Here is a 21,666-nt window from a genome sequence, read left to right as displayed (position 1 = left end):
TGCCCTGCGGCATGTGGTATCTTCCTGAACCAGGGCTCGAACCCATGTCTCCTGCATTGGCGGGCGGATTCTTAACCACTGCACCACCAGGGAAGTCCCTCCCCCCTTTTTTCTTAAATAGAGTAAGTGGGTCAGAGTGTGTGCTTTTAACCATACTCCTACATTTCATATACTCTTCTGTATATGAGATACATTTCACTATTAAAGAACCTACATTCAGAAATACCAGTAGGGGCTGGGAAAACAGTTTTCTACATTAAAAAAAAATTTTTTTTAATCATTGAAGTGGCTTAAAATTTTTTTACCTCAACTATGTCCTGAATACATTAGACAAATATGCTAAAGAACTGCTACAATTGAATTATTTTTGTAAGGATAGAAATCCTTTTTTAGGGGGGGATGATCACCTCTGAATTTATTTAATAGGGACAGTATTAGTGTACATGCTGCCAAAGCATACACTTAAATGCTTTTCAAACATATAAAATTTTCATAAATTAGAGAGTTCTGGACTTTTCTCCCTCTTAAAGAAAAGTATACAAGACTTGTCATACATACCAAGACAAAAGGCAAGTGTGTATATGCATTAACTATACCATTAGCTACATCGCTATTTTACAGTTATTATTTGTTAACAATACACATGTATATCAAACACTATTCTTTTTTTTTTTTTTTTGCGGTACGCGGGCCTCTCACCATTGTGGCCTCTCCCGTTGCGGAGCACAGGCTCCGGACGCACAGGCTCAGCGGCCATGGCTCACGGGCCCAGCCGCTCCGCAGCACGTGGGATCCTCCCAGATCGGGGCACGAACCTGTGTCCCCTGCATCGGCAGGCGGACTCTCAACCACTGCGCCACCAGGGAAGCCCTCAAACGCTATTGTTTACAGTATGTACTCAATGAAAACACAGGAGGGGGTGGGGAGGATATATTTAATAAAGGATACCACCTCATGGATTAGAATTGATCATCTTTTACTAGGACTTAATCTAAGTTTTATAAATTAAAGACACAAAGTTTTAAAAATTTCTTTACACCATTTAAAAAATTCCTAGAAGACTCCTTTCTCCTTTGAACTCCTGTATTTTATTCTTTTGCATGAATGTACTTGACAGATTCCACTTTATATTTTTATCTTAGCTCCCACAACAGGTAGCATCTGTGCATGAATAGATATTCCACCTTCTTCATCCATGTGCCCCCAGGTGTGCCTAGCTTGAGGCCTTGAATGATAAATCCAAAAATGTCTTTTGACTACAGATAAAAATAACTTAATTCTCATATTGTTGATAAAGTAAAGAATACTGGCTTCATTCACATCCCACAGTGACAAATGACTACACAGTTAACCCTACAGGCGGGTAAGTGTTCACACCTCCTTTCTGGATCACCAGGGTAAAACCTTGCAGAGATTTTTCTACACTTGGGACATCATTCCATTACCATATAACGCATGAAGTAATGAACTCAAAAGAAAGATGTTTATTCTGACATGTGTTTTTTTCATTCCTTAAGGAATGTTTTTAGCTTATGGCTCTGCCTTGGGTGAAACAATGTCAAGGTTTAAAGCAAACAGAAAAATGCCAACCTTCTAGGTCAGTTACTAAATCCTCTACACAATTACACACAGGAGCTACGTATTCAGGTTGGTTGTTTGGCCAGCTGGCTGGTTTTCAGCCATTAAAATAGCATGAGAAGGGATGTGAATAAATTGAAAAAAAAAAACCCACATCACATAATAATTACTACTTAATATTAAAATCAACAGATACTAGTGGCAGCTTCCCCGTTTCTGAACCACAAAATGGCAACCTGACAAGATAATCACAGGGATGTTGAGGTTCGCAGAAAATTCTCTGCATACACCTTGCCTGTTAAACTGTTGTATTGATAACTTTAAAAGAGAGGGGAGGATTAAGTATATGTTATTGAGAACTAGTTAGGTTGTTTATATTTGCTATCACCTCTTAAAAAGCAAGACATTTAAACGAGTGAATGAGAGTTGGTTCGTTTTTACACTTGATCCACTGTAGGTCCCTGGCTCACAGTGGCTTGTCGGCATTGCTTAAATTCAGGAGCAATACAGTGCTCGGTTGACAGGCTCCTGCACTGCTGCAGGCTACAATCCTCACACAGTGCCTGAAGGGTTATTACAATTGCAAGCGTCTACAGAGGACAACAAAGGAGGCTTACCCCTTCCCGAAGGCACCTCATTAGCACCGTGTATGCAGCCGAGGGAACAGCCCAGCATTCTCGGGGCTTCTTTTTTTTTTCTTCCTAAAATGAAGTGGAAGGAAAGGCAGTGAAGCTAATAGCACAAAAGATATTAACCCTTTCAAGAAAAAGGCTCGGTTTCATATATACAAACTTCCTAAAACTTCTTAACATTCTATTGAAAGTACAGCCTGACAATTATGACCTGATGAGGGGTCTTTTACTGCACTGTACATACAAGGTATTTCTTCTGTTTCTCATTATGTTGTATATGATGTTGATAAGATCCCCTCAGCAGTAGCCAGATGGAAAGAACTAAGAAATGACAGTATGACCTGGTCGATAGAGAAGCCATTCCACTGATAACTGTAGGTGATGATACAGCTACTCCTACCTAAAAGGTATGACATTATCTGTAACGATTTGAAAGCACAGAACACACAGCTTTGAGTAATATCTCCGGATAATCCACAGGAACTAGTAAAACTCAGGATGCTACCTAGCAAGACAAAGCTCAATAAAAGTCAACAATTATGATTAGCGGGTACACTGATTTTAATAACATCAGGAAACATTCTTCCACAGAAGAACCAAATTAGAGAGAGAACCGCAAGAACACTCCTGGAACCTATGAAATAAAATCACAAACTAAACCAGGGGCCACAGAGAAAGGTGCAAAACAGTAATCTCATTATAGCAGAAGAAATTCAGCTCTGCTTAGAATGTTTCTTTAAGATTGTCCAAATGTTAGAACTGGTACCTTACTGATCCAAAAGTATTTAATACCCATGATGAGAATTGTGACCCATTAAAACTGTACCCTTAATCGTGGAATTCCACATACGGTCATAATCTAGACATTACCATCCAGAGCTGCTCCAGCCCAAAAGTCGTGAATTCAGCACCCAATTCAACTTCCAAACACAACTTTCCTCCCTTCCAGATCATTTATTCAGGAGGCCCACCACAACCTTTCCTTAACATCACTGGACTCTGCTCCCCGTCTCCCCTCCCCCACCCCTTCTCTTTCCCCCAGTCTATCCCCTACCCTCCCTGACAGCCATTTAGATTCCCGGTCTATCATTTAATCACTCTTGCCAAAGGCCTGAATCACCTCACCCTCTGGAGTGCCCGTGTCCTGGACCTGGGGAAACTCAACCTTAGAGGGAGCCAGTGGCTTGTTTTCTCCAGGCCTGCGCTCAGACAGCTGGGCTCTTGGAGGGGTGGCACCAAGGACACAGAGTCCACAAAGGACCCAGGGTCAGTTAAGCCCAGGGACCCTCCACGTCACTCTCCAGGCCCGTCTCTCTCTCTGACCAATTCCCTCTCCTAAAGGACCACAGTATTTCAACCCCGTGGCCCTGCCATCGCTTCACCTACTTTTCCTCCTCCGCGTAGACCATGGAAGTGATGAGAGAGGAACTACTACCTCACCTCCACCTGCAGCGAGCTGCTGCTCATACCCAGTGGTTACAGCAGGACAGGCTCCTCCACCCCTTCCACGTGGGCCCACGAGCCCGTTCCCACCCTGCTTTCTTCAGGGTCACTAGGGTCTGGACCATCCCTTACTGCTCCTAAGTGCTCGATGCCCTGTCTCCACGGGATCCCTTCCATTTCCACTAGAACAGACTCACTGTCATCTCCCATTTTCAGATGTGCTGTGAGAACTACATGTAGATGTTTTTCCTTTTTTTTTTTTGGCTGGGCCACATGGCATGCGGGATCTTAGTTCCCCAACCGGGGATCAAACCCATGCCCCCGGCAGTCGAAGTCCCCTGGAGGTGTATTTTTGATGTCTTTGTGGGAAAATGTGAGCTCCACGTCCTTCTGTTCCGCCAGCTTGATCTGGCCCCCTGTTGTCTCCCATTCTCAAAACAGCCCCTCGCCCCTCCGCTCTTTCCCACAACCATCCTAAGCTTTACGTTCACTTCCTCAAGTGTCCTCACCTCCCCCTAAATCCTCAACACGCTGCCGTCTGACTTGTTCGGCCTCACTCACTCCACATTAAATAAATAAATACACGAAACAGCTCTTGTTGGGTTACCGGTGACTTTCGTGTCACTCAAGACAGGGGACTCTGTGGTCCTCTTCCTTGGACATTCAGCCCTATCGACATTCTCTTTTCTGAAATGCCCACTCCTCTCCTAAGTTTGCTCCTGCTTCACTTACTCTCCGTTAGGATCCAGACGCCTCTCTTACCATCCTCCAATCTATTCTCCACATTTAAAGCAGAGTCATCTTTGTGGCACTTAAATCAGATGACACCCTTACCCTTCTTAAAACTTTATCGGCTTCCCCTTGCTCTCAGGATCAAGACCCAGGCATCCGACTTGGCCAAGGAGCCCTCCACGGTCACGTCCCTGCCAGTCTCTGCAGCCCTCCTTCCTGCTCATTCCCCTCCAGTCCCATTGGCCTTGCTGCAGTTCATGAGTGGAAAAAAGCACCTACTATGTGCCAGGAACTCTTCTAAACAATAGCCACACAGCTGTGAGCAAGAAAGATAAATGTTCTGTCTTAATGGTATTTAGTGGGGGACAAAGTTTTTTTTTTTTCATTAAACAAAATAAACAAGTCAAGATAGTGATGAGCGCTATAAAGAAAAGCATAGCAATGGATAAACAAGGTCCTACTGTATAGCACAGGGAACTGTATTCAATATCCTGTTATAAACCATAATGGAAAAGAATATTAAAAAGAATATATATATATAAAAAACTGAGTCACTCTGTTGTACAGCAGAAATTAAACACAACATTGTACATCAACGATACCTCAATAAAAAAACTTTTTTAATTAAAAAAAAAAGGAAGAAAAGCACAGCAGGCTAAGGGGTTAGAGGAAGACTGTAGTCAGAGGGGCTCCATCTCACAGTGCTCAGGGCCGGGAGAAGGCTCTCTGCAGGGATCCACGTGAGCAGAGAGAAACGGTAAACATCTAGGGGGAAAACAATGCAAGCAAGAGGAACAGCAAGTGCAAAGGTGTGGCGGCAGGACCAGGGTACGAGGGGTTTCAGGGAACTGTGGGGAGGGCAGTGCGCCTGGGAGGAGGAAACAAGTAAGAGGGTCGCGAGGGCAGAGGTCATATGGGGACTGGGGAGGCAGCTCACAAGAGCCCAGAAGGTAACTGGAGATTTAGCTGTGACAACCGGGAAGACAGGAAGCATGGGAGGGCTCTGAGGAGTGACAACGGCAGAGTCTCATGGGTTTAGCAGGCTCACTCTGACTGATGTCTGGGGAAGACTTCAATGGACACAAGCGTGAAGCAAGGAGATCATCTGGAAATGATTATGGGCTGGACAAAAAGGACAAAATATAAGAATACCTGGCCTCAACGTGATGTGTATCCTTGACAAAAGTCAGAAAAAAAAATATGTAAACTATAAGTGTGTTGCCTCATAATATCCTCGTCAGAATCACAGTCTGGTCTTCTGTTCTCATGCTTATAACCTCAGGGTGTTACCAGAGAATCAAAAGGACAGGACTTAGGTGTCTACATTATATACGATACACATGTATGTACGTACGTGTGTATGCGTATACATACATCACTTCAGGTCAGTCTCACTACGTCAGCACTGACCTGACATGTTAAGGTTTACCTATATGCTAAGTGACAACGCCACAAACAGCCTCATCTCATGAAATATTAGTGATTTGTGTGGGTCCAGGGACATAACTTCCTTTTCTGGTTTGCTATCATAAAATGTGGTCAAATGTCATGGCCACAGAACCATCCCTTTATTAAAACAGCCTAGCTTACACCCAATTAAAGTGAGAACGAAGGGAAATGATTCTCTAGATCTACTTTCAGAAACAAACAGAAATATGATTCTGCATTATTCCATTTATATAAGACTCTACAAAATGCAAACTAGTCTATATGACAGAAGGCAATCAGCGGTTGCCTGGGGGTGGGGAGAGGGGCAGGAGGGAGGGGTAACAAACGGTGCTGAGAAAACTTTTGGAGGCGATAGATATTTTCATTATCTTGACTGTGGTGATGGTTTCACAGATGTATACATATATTAGCACTGATCAAATTCTAATCTTTAAACGTGTGCAGTTTATGGTATGCCAATTATACCTCAATTAAGCTGGGGGGAAAGGTAAAAAAAAAAATGGGACACATGCCCCCCCCAAAAATTGGACTAGACTCCCACCCATGATAAGATGGCAGACCACACTTCCTGCGGTCTGAGATACCTGACCTTTCTTCTAAGGAAAGCAGTTTTATTCTGTATCCTTAAAATGCCTCAGAGAGCTGACAAGAAATCAAAGAATAATCAAGCCAAAAATTAGCTGCAAGCGTGAAGGGATAAACAGAGCACTGAAGTTTGCTTTTATTCTGAGGGCCTGCAGAACTTGGTAAATTTGAGCTTTGATGTCAAGGCCTCCAGGGCCCAAGGTAAGAGTAAAGTCAATATAAACTCTCCAGCCCCGCCCCCGAAGAACTGCAAGGAAAACTGTCTTTCACAAAACTTAGCACACAAGAGAATGTTCCAGTGCAAGAGGAGGAGGGAGGGAGCTCTAAGTACTAACCGAGAAAGACATCCATATTAATTATTAAGAAATAGCTCCAGTGTATGTATCGCCATACACTGTTTTTAATACTGTGTAACTATTAAGTGAAAAAAGTTGCTCTACTTGCTATATAAAATGAGACAAAGTAAGAATCTACATTTCTAATCGCTCATTTGTGCAAAACTAATGCTGTAAATATAAGTAAGAAAGTAATCGTACTGGTTATTTATTGGGGAACTACACAGATGGGGGACAAAAGTAGAAAAGAGACCCTTCTCTGTATACCTTTCTATACTTCCAAGTTTTCTAGTTTCATGAGTGTGTTATCTCTTCAAAATATAAAATTACCTGAGAATAAACTCAACCAAGCTAAACGTACAAAAGCTTTATGAGTGAAATATATTGGGTTGGCCAAAAAGTTCATTTGGGTTTTTCTGTTAAGATGACGAACTTTTTGGCCAACCCAATAATTTAAATGACTTAAATGAAAAATCTTTTAATATAAATGTATGAAAACACCATTTTTGTGTGCATTAAAGGACAACATATCATAAATGTGCTAATACTTTCCTCATAGATGCAGTACAATCCCGAACATGCATTAGAAGACTCAAAATCACAAAGACAGCAGTATTTCTGTATAGTCAATGTAGGGTTCAAAAGATGATTTCAGAACTGGACAATCTGATTCTAAAATTTATTCTGACATATAAAGGGCCAGGAATAGCCAAGACATTTATGAAAACGAAGACTAAGGAAGTGAGATTTGCTGTACAGGTTATCAATACTAAGCATGGAACTAAATGATTTTAAATACTGATGTTTTATAGCAATTAAGTTAACTGCCTTAAAATGATGATCATCCAGAAAGTCAATTTAGATACTAAGGATACTCAGGTTATATAACATTTAAGCAAGTTCTAGAAGCAAAACGTAAGTACAAGGAGAGAACTTTTGATTAACTTGTAACTTACTGGTACTCATTAAAACACTCAGAGCATCACATGAAATGCATAACTCATAATTTATCTATATCTATTCAATATATTCCCAAATATAAGAAGTCAAATTCTGCAGTCACACATTCTCATGCCATGTTAAGAGCTATATTTACACATAGTGTTTTAAATAAAAATGGCGCCTTTACACTGGGAGAACCAACAGGACCCTCTTGCATGAAGGAGTCAAAGATGGCAGCAACCTAGGAAGTACTTTGGGGACTCTGGTCCACTGGTTTTAAAATACAGCCTGAGAATCTCCTACACTTTAAAGAAAAAGAGGCACTGGGGGAGAGGGAAGACAGACAAGGAGAGATAGAAGAAGAGTCAGAAAGACACTGAGAGCCTCTCTCCTCCAGAGGTAAAAATTTTCCTAAATTCCTTAGGTGTGCTCAAAGGGGCAAAATCAAAAAACTTTGATTTTGATATCCGCCATGATATGTCAGAACACATCAAAGAACAACAGAGTTAACCAGACAATCTTACCTGGATGGCTATAAGATAGATCAGCTCCCCCAGGGTTGGTAAAAGGCACTGTTTTAATTTGCTGTTCCTGAAGTTTTCCCTAATTAATTCGGTTAAGAGAGTAACTGCCTGAAAAGAGAGGGGAAAAGTCTATTATTTCATGTGTATCTCTAGGTTCTTTAGCCTATATGTAACAGGCAAGACACTCTACAAAATTCACCTTGCATTTTTAAGAACTGGTTTCCAAATTATTTTCAATATACGGGCCTTATTCCTGAAGGAAAAAAACAGGAACTCTCCCAGACGAAGATACAAATACACCCAGTGAAATAAACTTACCGACTTACAGCCCTTTATCAGGTTACCAAGCATTTTCACTATATCGCCAATCTTCTGTGAGGGAACCGTTGCTCTATCTTTAAAGCCAGAAAACCTAGGCTGAGAGAGTTGCAGCAGCTTGCCCCCATGCCATCCAGTCCACTTGGAAACCAGAATCTGAACACAGATTTTCCCATGCCAGATCCCTGGGATGCTCCAGCGCACCCCAGTTTGAAAAATTCTTACACTGCATGAAACTTTTAAATGATTCCTTCAAAAATACAAGTGGGGCAACATTATACCAACATTCCACTATAATCCACTTTGAAATCCGGCAGCATGTTTTATCAGATCTAGTTAATTTCCTAGGACTCATGCTGAGAAAATCCCATGTGCTCCATGCCAGAATGTATACCCCAGAACACAGGCTAATCAAATGATACTGTGACCATGAAGTAGGGTATAATGGTTTCAGAATGATACATATAGAATGAGATGGGGAAAAACTGCATATAAATAGTGTGAAGCATTGCTCCAAAACAGTGCATGCAACTGAAAACATGGTGCACAAACAAGATGATTTCTTACTGTGACAAGATATAAGTTTTTAAATTGAACATATATCAAAACATTAGGTATTACAGCTAAAACTAATACAATGTTATATGTCAATTATATCTCACTTTAAAAATTAATTAAGGCTTCCCTGTTGGAGCAGTGGTTAAGAATCCGCCTGCCAATGCAGGGGACACAGGTTCAAGCACTGGTCTGGGAATATCCCACATGCCACGGAGCAACTAAGCCTGTGAGCCACAACTACTGAGCCCACACACCTAGAGCCCATGCTCCGCAACAAGAGAAGTCACGGCAATGAGAAGCCCGCGCACCGCAACGAAGAGTAGCCCTCGCTCACCACAACTAGAGAAAAAAACCCGTGCGCAGCAATGAAGACCCAACGCAGCCAAAAATAAATAAACAAAAAATAAAATAAATTTTTTTAAAAAAGTTTAAAAACTGAAACTGAGCACTTTAAAACTTTCAGAGCAATTTGACAGATGCTACAACATCCCAGCATGTAATCACTGGTCCCGTATTGTAAAACAAGAGTGTGGACAACTTGGAGTTACACATCAGGGAGCTGCATGATAGTCACGCATGGGAGGAACACTTGTTGATGTGGGTTTTTATGAACAGCTTTATTGAGTTACAACTGACCTACAATGTGCTGCATTTTTTTTTTTTTTTTTTTTGGCCATCCGTGAGTCTTGCAGGATCTTTAGTTCCCTGACCGGGAATTGAACCCAGGGCCACGGCAGTGAAAGTGCCGACTCCTAACCACTGGACCGCCAGGAAATTTCCAGAGCTGCATATATTTAAAGTGTACAATTAGATATGTTTGACATATGCACGTCCCAGTGAAATCACCACCACAATCAAGACAGCAACACCCCCAAGTGTTTCCTCAAGTTCCCCTGGTAATCCCTCCATTTCACTAACTTTCTCTCCTCCCACTGACTTCCTTTCTGTCATTAGTTGGCATTTTCTAGAGTTTACGTTAATGGAATCATATACTACATATTCTTATTTGTCTGGCTTCTTTCACTTAGCATAATGCATTTGAGATTCTTCCATGTTGTTATGTTTATACAGAGTTCATTCTTTTTCATTGCTGAGTAGTATTCCCCTGTACACGGATACCACCTTGTGTAACTCCCACTACCCACTGCCTTACACACAGTGAATCCCCCATATAAAGTGGTTGAGGAGGAAAAAGGAATCATATACATCACATTAGCCCTTGCAGGTCACTTCTACACACAGTCTTCCTTTTCCTTCAACCTTTACTGATCATCCATTAGTATTACCTTGAACCCGTCTGAAATTAACAATGTTCAGCCTTTTCCTTTTACCTACAAAAACAGCAATTTGTCACCAGCATACCTGTCATAAAAGAACGGAAAAAGGAAGTATTCTAAAGAGAAAGGAAATTATTAAAAAAAAAAAAAGAACCTTGGAAAATCAGGAAGGAAGCAAAAACATGGTAGGCAAAAATACAGATAAATACAATAGGCTTTCCACCTCCTATTAAGTTTTCTAAATTATGTTGGATGGTTGAAGTAAATGTTAGGAAAATGCTTGATTTGGTTCTAAATGTATTTAGAGGATATATTTAAGACAACTATATAAAAATGAGGGAGGTGAAATGTTGAAAAGGGAGGTAAGTTTTCTATACTTCACTTGAATGGGTAAAATGATGACACCACTAGACTGATAAAGTTATGTATAATATAAATATAAACAATGTTGTTTTTTAAAAAATCCAAGACAAGTTAAATAAATGAAAAGATGTATTTGTGTGTGTGTGTGTGTGTGTGTGTGTGTGTGTCTGTGTCTGTGTATTTTATTTTCTGTACAATATGATGCTTTGACATCTTAAAAAAACCTTTCTGGCTGGGGAGAGAATGACCCTACCCTCCCAGGGCCAGCCAATTCTTAGAGGTAGCAAAGGCCCAGGAGAGCATGTCTTTAATATGCAAACTCGCCAATCCAGAGCCATACCTCCTCTATCTGGCCCTTATACCTCAGGAGGCAATATTCTTCGTCTTCATCATCCCAGGACCAGGTACCATGCAACGAGAGACTCTTCCTATAGCCCAAAGCCTGCTGAAATTATTCAGACTAGCCAATTCTAAGGTGTTTATCCTGCCTCACCTTTCCCGTGCAAACCCCAATAAAGACTATGGTTTAAGCACTCCCCTTTTCTGCCTCCTGACCACCTTGGCGTTTTTCCATATGGCCCTGTATGCCATGCCTGTCTCTAGGACCTGTAAACATAATAAACTTTATTTTCCTGAGCCTCTCCTCTCTCTACTCTTGTGGCCACTCCTGACTGACCATCTCATAAATGAATACAAAAAGGAGATATACTATGTTCATATATAGTAAGACTCACGGTAAAGATGTCAATTTCCCCCAAACTGACAGCTTGGTTTATTGAAATTCCTATCAAAATCCTAGCAAGATTTTTTTGGTAGATATCAATAAGATTATCCTACAATTCATGTGGAAAGCAGAAGTGTCAGAAGAGCCAAAACAATTTTGAAAAAGGAGAATAAGGTGGTTGAAACTGTTCCACCTGATTTCAAGACTTATTATACAGCTACAGTAATCAAGACTGTGTGGCATCGTCAGAGAAACAGGCACTCGGATCAATGGACCAGAACAGAGAATCCAGAACTAGCTCCATACAAGTATGGCCCACTGACTTTTGACAAAGGTGCAAAGGCAATACAACAGAGGGAAGTCAATCTTTTCAAGAAATGTTGCTGGAGCAAATGGCTCTCCACAGGAAAAACAAAAAGGAAACATCAACCTAAGTCATCTGACACTTTATACAAAATATCAACTCAAAATGGATCACGGATTTAAATGTAAAACAGAAAACTAGAAGTAAAAAAATAAGATAAAGCCTTCAGAATCTAGGTAAAGAGTAGATTTGATACCAAAAGCACAGAGACATTGTACCAAAGAAGCTATACAACTGGCAGATAAGCACATGAAAAGATGTTCAACATCACTGGCTATTAAGGAAATGCAAATTAAAACCACAATGAGACATCACTACACACCTATCAGAACCGCAAAAATAAAACAGAGTGACACCACCACCTGCTGCTGAGGATGGAGAGAAACTGGATCACTCATACCATTGCTGGTGGGGATGTAAAATGGTACAGGTAGGCTGGCAGTTTCTCTAAAACACAAATGAACCACTGAACATGCAGCTACCAGAGAACCCAGAAACTCATCAGCATTTATCCCAGAGAAATGAAGACTTTCATCCACATACAAATCTGTACATCAATTTTACAACAGCTTTATCTGTAACTAACCAAACTGGAAATGATCCAGGTATCTTTCATCAGGTAAATGGTTAAGTAAACCGTGGTACAGCCATACTAAGGAATACTATTAAGCAATAAAAAGTAACACACTGTTGGGACTTCCCTGGCAGTCTAGTGGTTGGGACTTCATCTACCAATGCAGGGGGTGCGGGTTCAATCCCTGGTCGGGGAGCTGGGGTCCCACATGCCTCGCAGCCAGAGGACCATGACATAAAACAGAAGCAATGTTGTAACAGGTTCAGTAAAGACTTTAAAAATGGTCCACATCAAAAAAAAAAAATCATAAAAAAAAAGTAACAAACTGTTAACACGTGCAACAACCAGGATGAAGAGACAGAGAATTATGTTAAGTGAAAAGAAGCCAACTCTGAAAGGTTACAGACCATACAGTTCCATTCATACATCCTCAAAATGACAGAAGTACAGAATTGGAGATCAGATTAGTGGTCGCCAGGGGTTGGAAGGAGGGGCATGAGACAGAGGGAAGAGGGTGTTGTTATAAAGGGCAATAAGGGTGATCCTTGTGGGGATGAAACTGTTCTCTTCATTAACTATCTCAGCGTCAATATTCTGGTTGTGATATTGCACAATAGTTCTCCAAGATGTCACTATCGGGGAAAACTGGATGAAGTATACCCAGTGTCTCTCTGTACTATTTCTTACAACTGCATGTGAATCTACAATTATCTCAGACTAAAAGGTTTACTTCTTTTCAAGTCAACCTCATACTAAATTTAAAATCCAGATCCAACTTTCTGCTTCACAAAATTCATAGCAGGGACATATAGCCTTTCTCCATTTTATCATCCACTGGCATTTTGTATCAGTAAGCATCACAGGAAATTAAAAACATTTTAATGCTGCAGACCCTTAAAGAGATAAAACTGAACTGCCTCCAGCATAAAAGAAATTGCTTTGGAGCTCAGTGTCTTGTAAATTGACAAACATCGTATAATCTATGCCAGTAATGCCACAGCAACATGACATCTCACTTGCAAAAATTAACTTTGGATACCAGTAAACAATACACAACAAATAATGTTTTCCTGCAATATTATTTGTATAGGTTTTCCACTTGTTCTATAAAAATTTAAAGAAATATTAATATTAAAAAGGAAAACCGCGGGCTTCCCTGGTGGCGCAGTGGTTGAGAGTCCGCCTGCCGATGCAGAGGACACGGGTTCGTGCCCCGGTCCGGGAAGATCCCACATGCCGCAGAGAGGCTGGGTCCGTGAGCCATGGCCGCTGGGCCTGTGCGTCCGGAGCCTGTGCTCCACAACGGGAGAGGCCACAACAGTGAGAGGCCCGCGTACCGCAAAAAAAAAAAAAAATCCACCTGCCAATGCAGGGGACATGGGTTTGAGCCCTGGTCCAGGAAGATCCCACATGCTGAGGAGCAACTAAGCCTGTGCGCCACAACTACTGAGCCCGCGTGCCACAACTACTGAAGCCTGTGCTCCACAACAAGAGAAGCCACCACAATGAGAAGCCCACACACTGCAACGAAAAGTAGCCCCCGCTCTCTGCAACTAGAGAAAGCCCTTGCATAGCAACTAAGACCCAGTGCAACCAAAAATAAATTTATAAAAAAAAAATTTGCCTGGCCTTCTAACATTGAAACTAAAAGAGATTAAAAAAAATGGGATATTCAAGTATTATGCTACTATTGTGTGCATTTTTGGAAAACCTAAGGAAAATTAGGGGGTTGCTGGGGGGACTCTTATTTCTAGTATCATTATGCTTTGAGGCATATCTACACCATCACTGGTTCTATTACCCTAATAGAAACTATCCTTCTGCAACCACGGGCATGATGGGTTGCTTATTTCTAGTAATAATTTAAGATTGTAATGCTATTTCCTAAACTATTTTGAAATCAAAACCCATTTTACAACAACTCTGACAAAGTGAAGCCAGGTCTCTTTTGGCTTTATCTGAAATCATCAGATCGACATTAAAAGGTCAAATGTGCTTCAATCTCACATACCCTGGACTGAGCCTCTTAGGCAGAAAGACAGGAAGATGATGAAGTAAGAAGTTCTGCAGTTATAAAACTAATATTCTGAACTTGCAGAAAGAGTTTGCTTGCTCTTACCTCTCAAATTATAGTTTTTAAATGTCCATGTTAACGGGTATACAATTAACAGCTACAAATAGAAACTGAATTAAACTCCAGACCCAGTGTTTTATTAGGCCAAAGGGACATTTTTGAAACCCTATGCAACTATTCCCAAAGGGAGATACAGCAAAATCCATCACAACAACATAGTCTTCTAAATTAGATACTGTTCAGTACTCCTCCCCAATCCCTGAAGTAAGAGGCATTCCACAATCTCAAATGAACAGAGAATTCCAATTGATACCACTTTGCCCAGCCCTTTTCTTTCTTAGAACACCATTTTCAATGTCCCAAACAGAGCTTGGGCACATAAAAGAAGAGCCTCATAATTCTTTCTTCAATTTTATTAAATCTTAGATTTCTTTGGGTATTGCATTTCAGATCTGTAGACTTGAAACTTCAAGTTCTCATTTTCACAAGTGTTGGTTTAAAAATTTTGAGAGAGAGAAAACACACTAGACAGAAGGAGAAGGCTGAAGAGGCAGGAACAGAAAGATGGTAAACCTGTTTGAAGAAAAAAAAATTCTGTATCTAATAACTAAAAATGTTGTTGCAATGTGGCAACACTGTAAGAAGTTCTCCCTGATGATGTCTGGATATCAAAGTTTTAACATTAGCGTCTATACGAAAAGACAACCCTGAGAATGGGAGAAAATATTTGCAAATGAAGCAGCTGACAAAGGATTAATCTCCAAAATATACAAGCAGCTCATGCAGCTCAATATCAAAAAAAAAAAAAACCCAATCCAAAAATGGGCAGAAGACCTAAATAGACATTTCTCCAAAGAAGACATACAGATTGCCAACAAACACATGAAAGGATGCTCAACATCACTAATCATTAGAGAAATGCAAATCAAAACTACAATGAAGTTATCACCTCACACCAGTCAGAATGGCCATCATCAAAAAATCTTCGAACAATAAATGCTGGAGAGGGTGTGGAGAAAAGGGAACACTCTTGCACTGCTGGTGGGAATGTAAATTGATGCAGCCACTATGGAGAACAGTATGGAGGTTCCTTAAAAAACAAAAAATAGAACTATCATACGACCCAGCAATTCCACTACTGGGCATATACCCTGAGAAAACCATAATTCAAAGAGAGTCATGTACCACGATGTTCACTGCAGCACTATTTACAATAGCCAGGACATGGAAGCAATCTAAGTGTCCATCGACAGATGAACGGATAAAGAAGATGTGGCACATATATACAATGGAATATTACTCAGCCATAAAAATAAACGAAACTGAGTTATTTGTAGTGAGGTGGATGGACCTAGGGTCTGTCATACAGAGTGAAGTAAGACAGAAAGCGAAAAACAAATACCGTATGCTAATGCATATATACGGAATCTAAAAAAAAAGATGGTTCTTACGAACCCAGGGGCAGGACAGGAATAAAGACACAGACGTAGAGAATGGACTTGAGGACACGGGGAGAGGGAAGGGTAAGCTGTGACAAAGTGAGAGAGTAGCGTTGGCATATCTACACTACCAAATGTAAAATAGATAGCTAGTGGGAAGCAGCTGCATAGCACAGGGAGATCAGCTCAGTGCTTTGTGACCACCTCGAGGGGTGGGATAGGGAGGGTGGGAGGGAGACGCAAGAGGGAGGGGATATGGGGATATATGTATACATATAGCTGATTCTCTTTGTTTTACAGCAGAAACTAACAACATTGTAAAGCAATTATACTCCAATAAAGATGTTTAAAAAAAATAGCATCTATGGATGTAAACTTTAATCCCTAATTCTCTGCATGTTAATTGGGTAACTACGTGGCATTGAACTCCTAAAAGTAAATAATCAGGGAGAAGTAAGGACTGCTATCTTGTCACTTCCCTGTCAAGGCCTAAATGTAAACAAACAACCTGTAACTGGTGGATTTTTTTCTCTTAAAGATTATGAACTGTCAGGAAAAGCAAATAAAATGCATAGTAAATTTCTCAGTCTTTTACAGCCGTAGAAAAAGTTTGGAAGTAGTAGGTACACAAACTTTATCAAGTTCCTGGATTTTTTTTTTTAATTAGATGTCAACAAATTCCAACTGCAAAAGAATGTGTCATTTTTTTGGTCAACAGTCACCCAATCCCTCTTCCTAACATCACCCAACTTCCTTTTGAAGAAATACCTCTCCTGTACTGTGCTTGGTCTGTGGGACGACAAAGCAGGCACTGTGTGGGAAGCCCTCCAAACATGGAACCTGCAAGGGCCCCTGGCTCCCTTCAGAAACATCTTTCCTCCCACAGCCAAGGCTCTTGCTCAGAAATCTGAACCTTGAGTCGGGTGACAGAGAATAAAGGAACAGCTGAAGTTCACTCATTCCTTCTAGCAATGGTCCCAAGCAAGACTCCAAGAGGGTCCTGCTCCAAAGGCCCTCTGGAGCTCCCAGGTCCTGACTGTTCCAGCCCTCCTCTTGGAGTCTCTGACCTTGCTCATTTCCCCTAATAAATACCCTTTATGCTTAAGTTAGGCAGAGTCAACCTGCAAAAGCGGTAAACAGTACTTGTGCCGTCCAGTTCCCCTCCCTTCCTGGACACACAAAAATACTTCCCAGCTCCCCTGGGGTTGGGTGGGGCCATGTGAGTAGTTCTGACCAACTGGCTGGGTAGAAATGATGTATGTACACCTACGTGCAATTTTCCCTACTCTATTCCCCTGCCCCAGGAAACACTAAAGCGTCCTGCTGAATGGAGATGCCACGTGAGCTGGAAGCAGCCTGGAATGCTGCCCTCAGAGCCACCTAGGCCTGCAGCAAGAGAATTTTAAGCCTCTGAGATTTTGATGGTCTCCATTACCATATCTTTAGCTAGTCATATCCTGACTGAGACACAGCGCTAACCATCCAATTCACAGAGACCACTCTAAGGATACATAGGAATGATGACGTTTTCCCATTTTAAAAGAATCACTGACAAAACAAGTCAGTAAACTACTGCACCCGTATCTTAGGGTAAAAGACCATTTGTGGGGCAGCTAAGATCTGCCGTCAACATTTATATCATGGAACTGACACCAGTGTCGCAAAGCACCAATCACCAGAAAAGCTGCGAATGAGAAGTATACTGAGAAATCTTGCTATACAGGTTAAGAAATTCAATGTCAAACTGCAATAAATCTGTAATATATCTGTAGTTCAAAACCTGATTAATCATTAAAATTCTTCTGTCCATTTCTGGCAGATGGCAGACAAAATATCCTAAAGATTCCTCCCATGGAAAGTAATTGGAAAATGCCAGATAAAATAGTTTCAAATATCCTTACAAAATGCATAGCTGAACTGGCAAAAAATTAAGGAAATCTCAAAGACAGAAACTTAAAAAATATTCAAACAGAGAGAAAACAAGAAAATAAAGAAATAGGTAAATATTCAAGACACTTTTAACCCTGCAGGCGTGTAGGTGAATCTTTGTGACCTTGAAATGACCTTTTGAAATGGAACAAGACACAAACTCTAGGGCTTACGCATGGTGTGCTATCACACAGGAAATCATTCACCTTAAGTTGGTACCCCAAGGATGTACGAATAAGAAGTGAACCAGCCTGCAAGAGAGGGCAGTAAGGAACCTCAAGACCTTGGTACTGAATGAAGCAGTGGGAAAAAAAAAAAAAATCTTCCCTGAGAATCAAAACAAAGCAGGTCTGCAGGGCTTCCCTGGTGGCACAGTGGTTAAGAATCCACCTGCTAATGCAGGGGACAGGGGTTCGAGCCCTGGTCCGGGAAGATCCCACGTGCCGAGGGGCAACTAAGCCCGTGCGCCGCAACTACCGAGCCTGCACTCTAGAGTCCGCGAGCCACAACTACTGAGCCCATGTGCCACAGCTACTGAAGCCCACACGCCTAGAGCCCGTGCTCCACAACAAGAGAAGCCACCACAATGAGAAGCCCGCACACCGCAACGAAGAGTAGCCCCCTCTCGCCGCAACTAGAGAAAGCTCGCGCTCAGCAACAAAGACCCAATGCAGCCAAAAATAAACAAAATAAATTAATTTTTTAAAAAAAGCAGGTCTGCAGCTCACAGTCACAATGCCTCTCACCTTGGAGGCCAGAGGTTCAAACACCTGGGAGTTTCCTAGCTTGACCAACTGAAATGTGGCCTTAATGATGGCCTTTAATTAATGAGGTCAAAACGCTAGGATTTCACCAGCATACTGCAGAGCACTGGTTCTCAACTTTTAGTATGCAACGGAATCACTGAAGAATCTGTAAAAACACAGAAAGCTGGGCCCTGCCCTCAGAGCTTCTCATGCAGTGGGCCTGGGGTGGGCACTAAGGATGTGCAACTCTAACGAGTTGCCAAGAGATGCTAATGCTGATGGCCTCAACCACACTGAGAATCACTACTGCCGGACTCCAGTGTCTGCACATTCGACGCACCTGTGAAGCTTTAAAAACTACAGCCATCTGCATCCACCCCCAGAGATTCTGGTTTAACTGGTCTGGGGTATAGCCTGGACATGAGAATTTTTAAAGCCCCCCGGGAATTCTATGAGCCACTAAAGTTGAGAACCATTGCTACAGAGGACAGAGTCTGAAAGCTCAGGGAACTGGAAACATTGGAATGGTTCTGCAAAGTGCAATCTGCCCAGCCATCCCCCTAAACCACCTCTCCTGGGAGGGCCTAAGAAACATGCCTTGGGGGGGTGGGCACCAGCGCCTCTGAGCAGCTCTGCAGCGGGATCCTTTATAGGTCAGAAATGACAGTGGGAAGACACACTGACGATGGAATTGGGTCTGATCACAGAGGGAGCAAAGGAATTTAGGGATAGCAAAGACCAATGGCAGCACTTAACTGCACAAGTGCCACAGTGAGTCACAGGGCAATTTGGTGATCAGAGTATTCTGACCCATTAGAATCTCAGACAGTGGTAAACTGACCATCAAATCAGCCTACAAAGGTGATACTTGACATATAGTAAGAAAATGTCTGGGTCTATTTGGGCAGAGACCTAACAAAAACCCCCGTAACAAGGACTCACAGCCTCTTATCCAGATCCCACGTCCAAGCTGGTTCACAGACCCAGAGCTCCTGGACTAAGCTGAAGTCCCCTTGAAAGAGACGCCTACAAATTGGCCACAGGTAAATGCTGTGAATCTGTCCCAGCACTCTGCTTCCCCAGAGGGTCCTCAGCCATTTACCATGACTGAGCACTGGGGAAAGGGAAGTGCTCAGCCTCTCTGAACTTATTAGATACTGGCTCTGAACGAGGGTTGACCTCTGAAGCCCTAAGGTGCCACTATACTCCAGGAGTCAGAGGAGGAGCTTATTAAGGCCTGGGGCTGCGTGGAGTCTTAACCAAATCCATCTCACATCTGTCCAGTGGGCCCACACACCTAGCCCTGGTTATTTTCCTAGCCCGAGAACATACAGTGAAAAATGATACTAATTAGCAGGATTCCCACAACAGATCCCTATTTAGAGTAGGAAGGACCAAAGTGGCAGCAACTAGAACTAGAACACCTCCCCTGCCTGCCCACCTGATGACAGTAAACCAAAAGCAAATCATATCCATGGAGATCAACGAGTAGGGATCAGTGCCATTAAAGACTTGAGAGGTGTCAGGGCAGTGATTTCCACCACATGCCCATTTAACTTCCTGTTAGGCCAGGGCAGAATCCACTTGGGTCATGCAGAATGACTGCAGCTTTTGCAAATCTAATCAGATGGCAATGCTGATTGCAGCTGCAATTTTAGATGTGGCATCTTTACAGAAGCAAATCAATACAGCCCCTGGTACTTTCTTTTCTATGCCAATCAGTGTTAAAAAAAAAAAAAAGTTGTTTCTACTTGCTGAATTGCCCCTATATCAAGTCTCCCACTCTGTCATAATACGGTCCAGAGGGACCCTGATCATCTTGATACTCTGCGGGACAACATGCTATTCCATTGCACCGATGATATTATGCTAACTGGACCTAGTGAGCAGCACCCTAACTTACATGCCAGAGGGTAGGAGATAAATCCTGCCACAAGTTCACGGTCTATTAACATTGGTGAAGTTCCTAGGAATCCAGTGGTCCTGGAGCATGTGATTACATTCCTTCTAAAGCGAGACAGAATTTGCTACACCTGGCACTACCCACCACGATTAGGAGGTCCAATGATTAGCGAGCCCATCTGGACTTCAGAGGCTCCAACCATTTAGTGATCATTGATAAGGCTGCCAGTTTTGAGAGAGGCCCAAGGAGGAGTTCTGCAGCAGGTCCAGGCTTGTCTGCCAGACCCAGCAGACGTGTCGTATCACTGTCAGAACTGACTGTGGCAGAAAGGGATGCTACAGAAAGCCCGTGGCAAGCCCCTGTAGCAGACTCATAGCACAGATGCCCCAGATTTTGCAATAAGTCTTGCCCTCCCCTCTGCCGACCGTCACTCTCCATTTGAAAAGCCATTCCTGGCTTGTTGCTGGGCCCGGGCTGAGACTGAATGCCTGCCTCCAGATACTTCGGGACCTGATCTGCCCATCATGAACCGGATGTTACCATAAAATTGGTTATGCACAGTAGCATCTTATTTTAAAATTGAAATGGTACATAGGAGCTCAAGCCAAGCAGATTCACTCATTCACATTCCATATGCAGGCAGCTCGGACTCCCATGGTATCTGCTGTCACTGCTCAGCTGTCTCGCCCTTCCTCAGCCCATCCCCGTGACTTTCCAGGGAGTTCTACATTTCCTCCCTGCCAGGACGAAAAAGCATAAACAGACCTGGTGCACACATGGCTCTGCATGGTACTTTGGCACCAGTACCAAGTCGATGGCCACTTCAGTGCAATCCCACCCAAAGGTGGCCCGGAAGGACAGCGGTGAAAGGAAATCCTGAGTGGGCAGGACTTTCTTTATGGTAAATGTACATGCACTGCCCAGAGAGAGATGGACTTAGGGATGCATCTGTACCAACTCAGAAAGCAGTAGCTAATAGGCTTGCCAGGGGGTCAAATACTTAGAAAGAAAACAACTGTACTAAAAAAAAAAAAGTCTGGGGGAGAGAGGTATAGATGGGCTCTTGGAATGGGAACAGAGTGTAAAGACATTCCAGCCCACCATATAAATGCCCACAAGAGGGCATCACCAGTCAGCTGGAAGAGCAGAACGATCCTGAGGATGCCAGGCAGCATCT

The 21,666-nt window shown here is 42.3% G+C and overlaps 1 protein-coding gene across 5 annotated transcripts in view; it reads right to left on the bottom strand.

Moving 5' to 3' along the window:
• Nucleotides 1–21,666, bottom strand: part of ULK4 (unc-51 like kinase 4) — a 517,204-nt gene that overhangs the window by 419,307 nt on the left and 76,231 nt on the right. For all 5 annotated transcript variants that reach the window (XM_060022287.1, XM_060022288.1, XM_060022291.1 and 2 more), the window contains 2 exons: nt 8,221–8,328; nt 2,196–2,279 (listed from right to left, as the gene is read on the bottom strand). In XM_060022287.1, coding sequence (XP_059878270.1) covers nt 2,196–2,279; nt 8,221–8,328 — 192 coding nt within the window. The remainder of the gene's footprint in view (nt 1–2,195; nt 2,280–8,220; nt 8,329–21,666) is intronic.

The sequence above is a fragment of the Delphinus delphis genome, chromosome 10 (assembly GCF_949987515.2).
Source record: "Delphinus delphis chromosome 10, mDelDel1.2, whole genome shotgun sequence".
NCBI classification, from domain to species: domain Eukaryota; kingdom Metazoa; phylum Chordata; class Mammalia; order Artiodactyla; family Delphinidae; genus Delphinus; species Delphinus delphis.
This window is presented reverse-complemented; position numbering and strand designations above follow the sequence as displayed.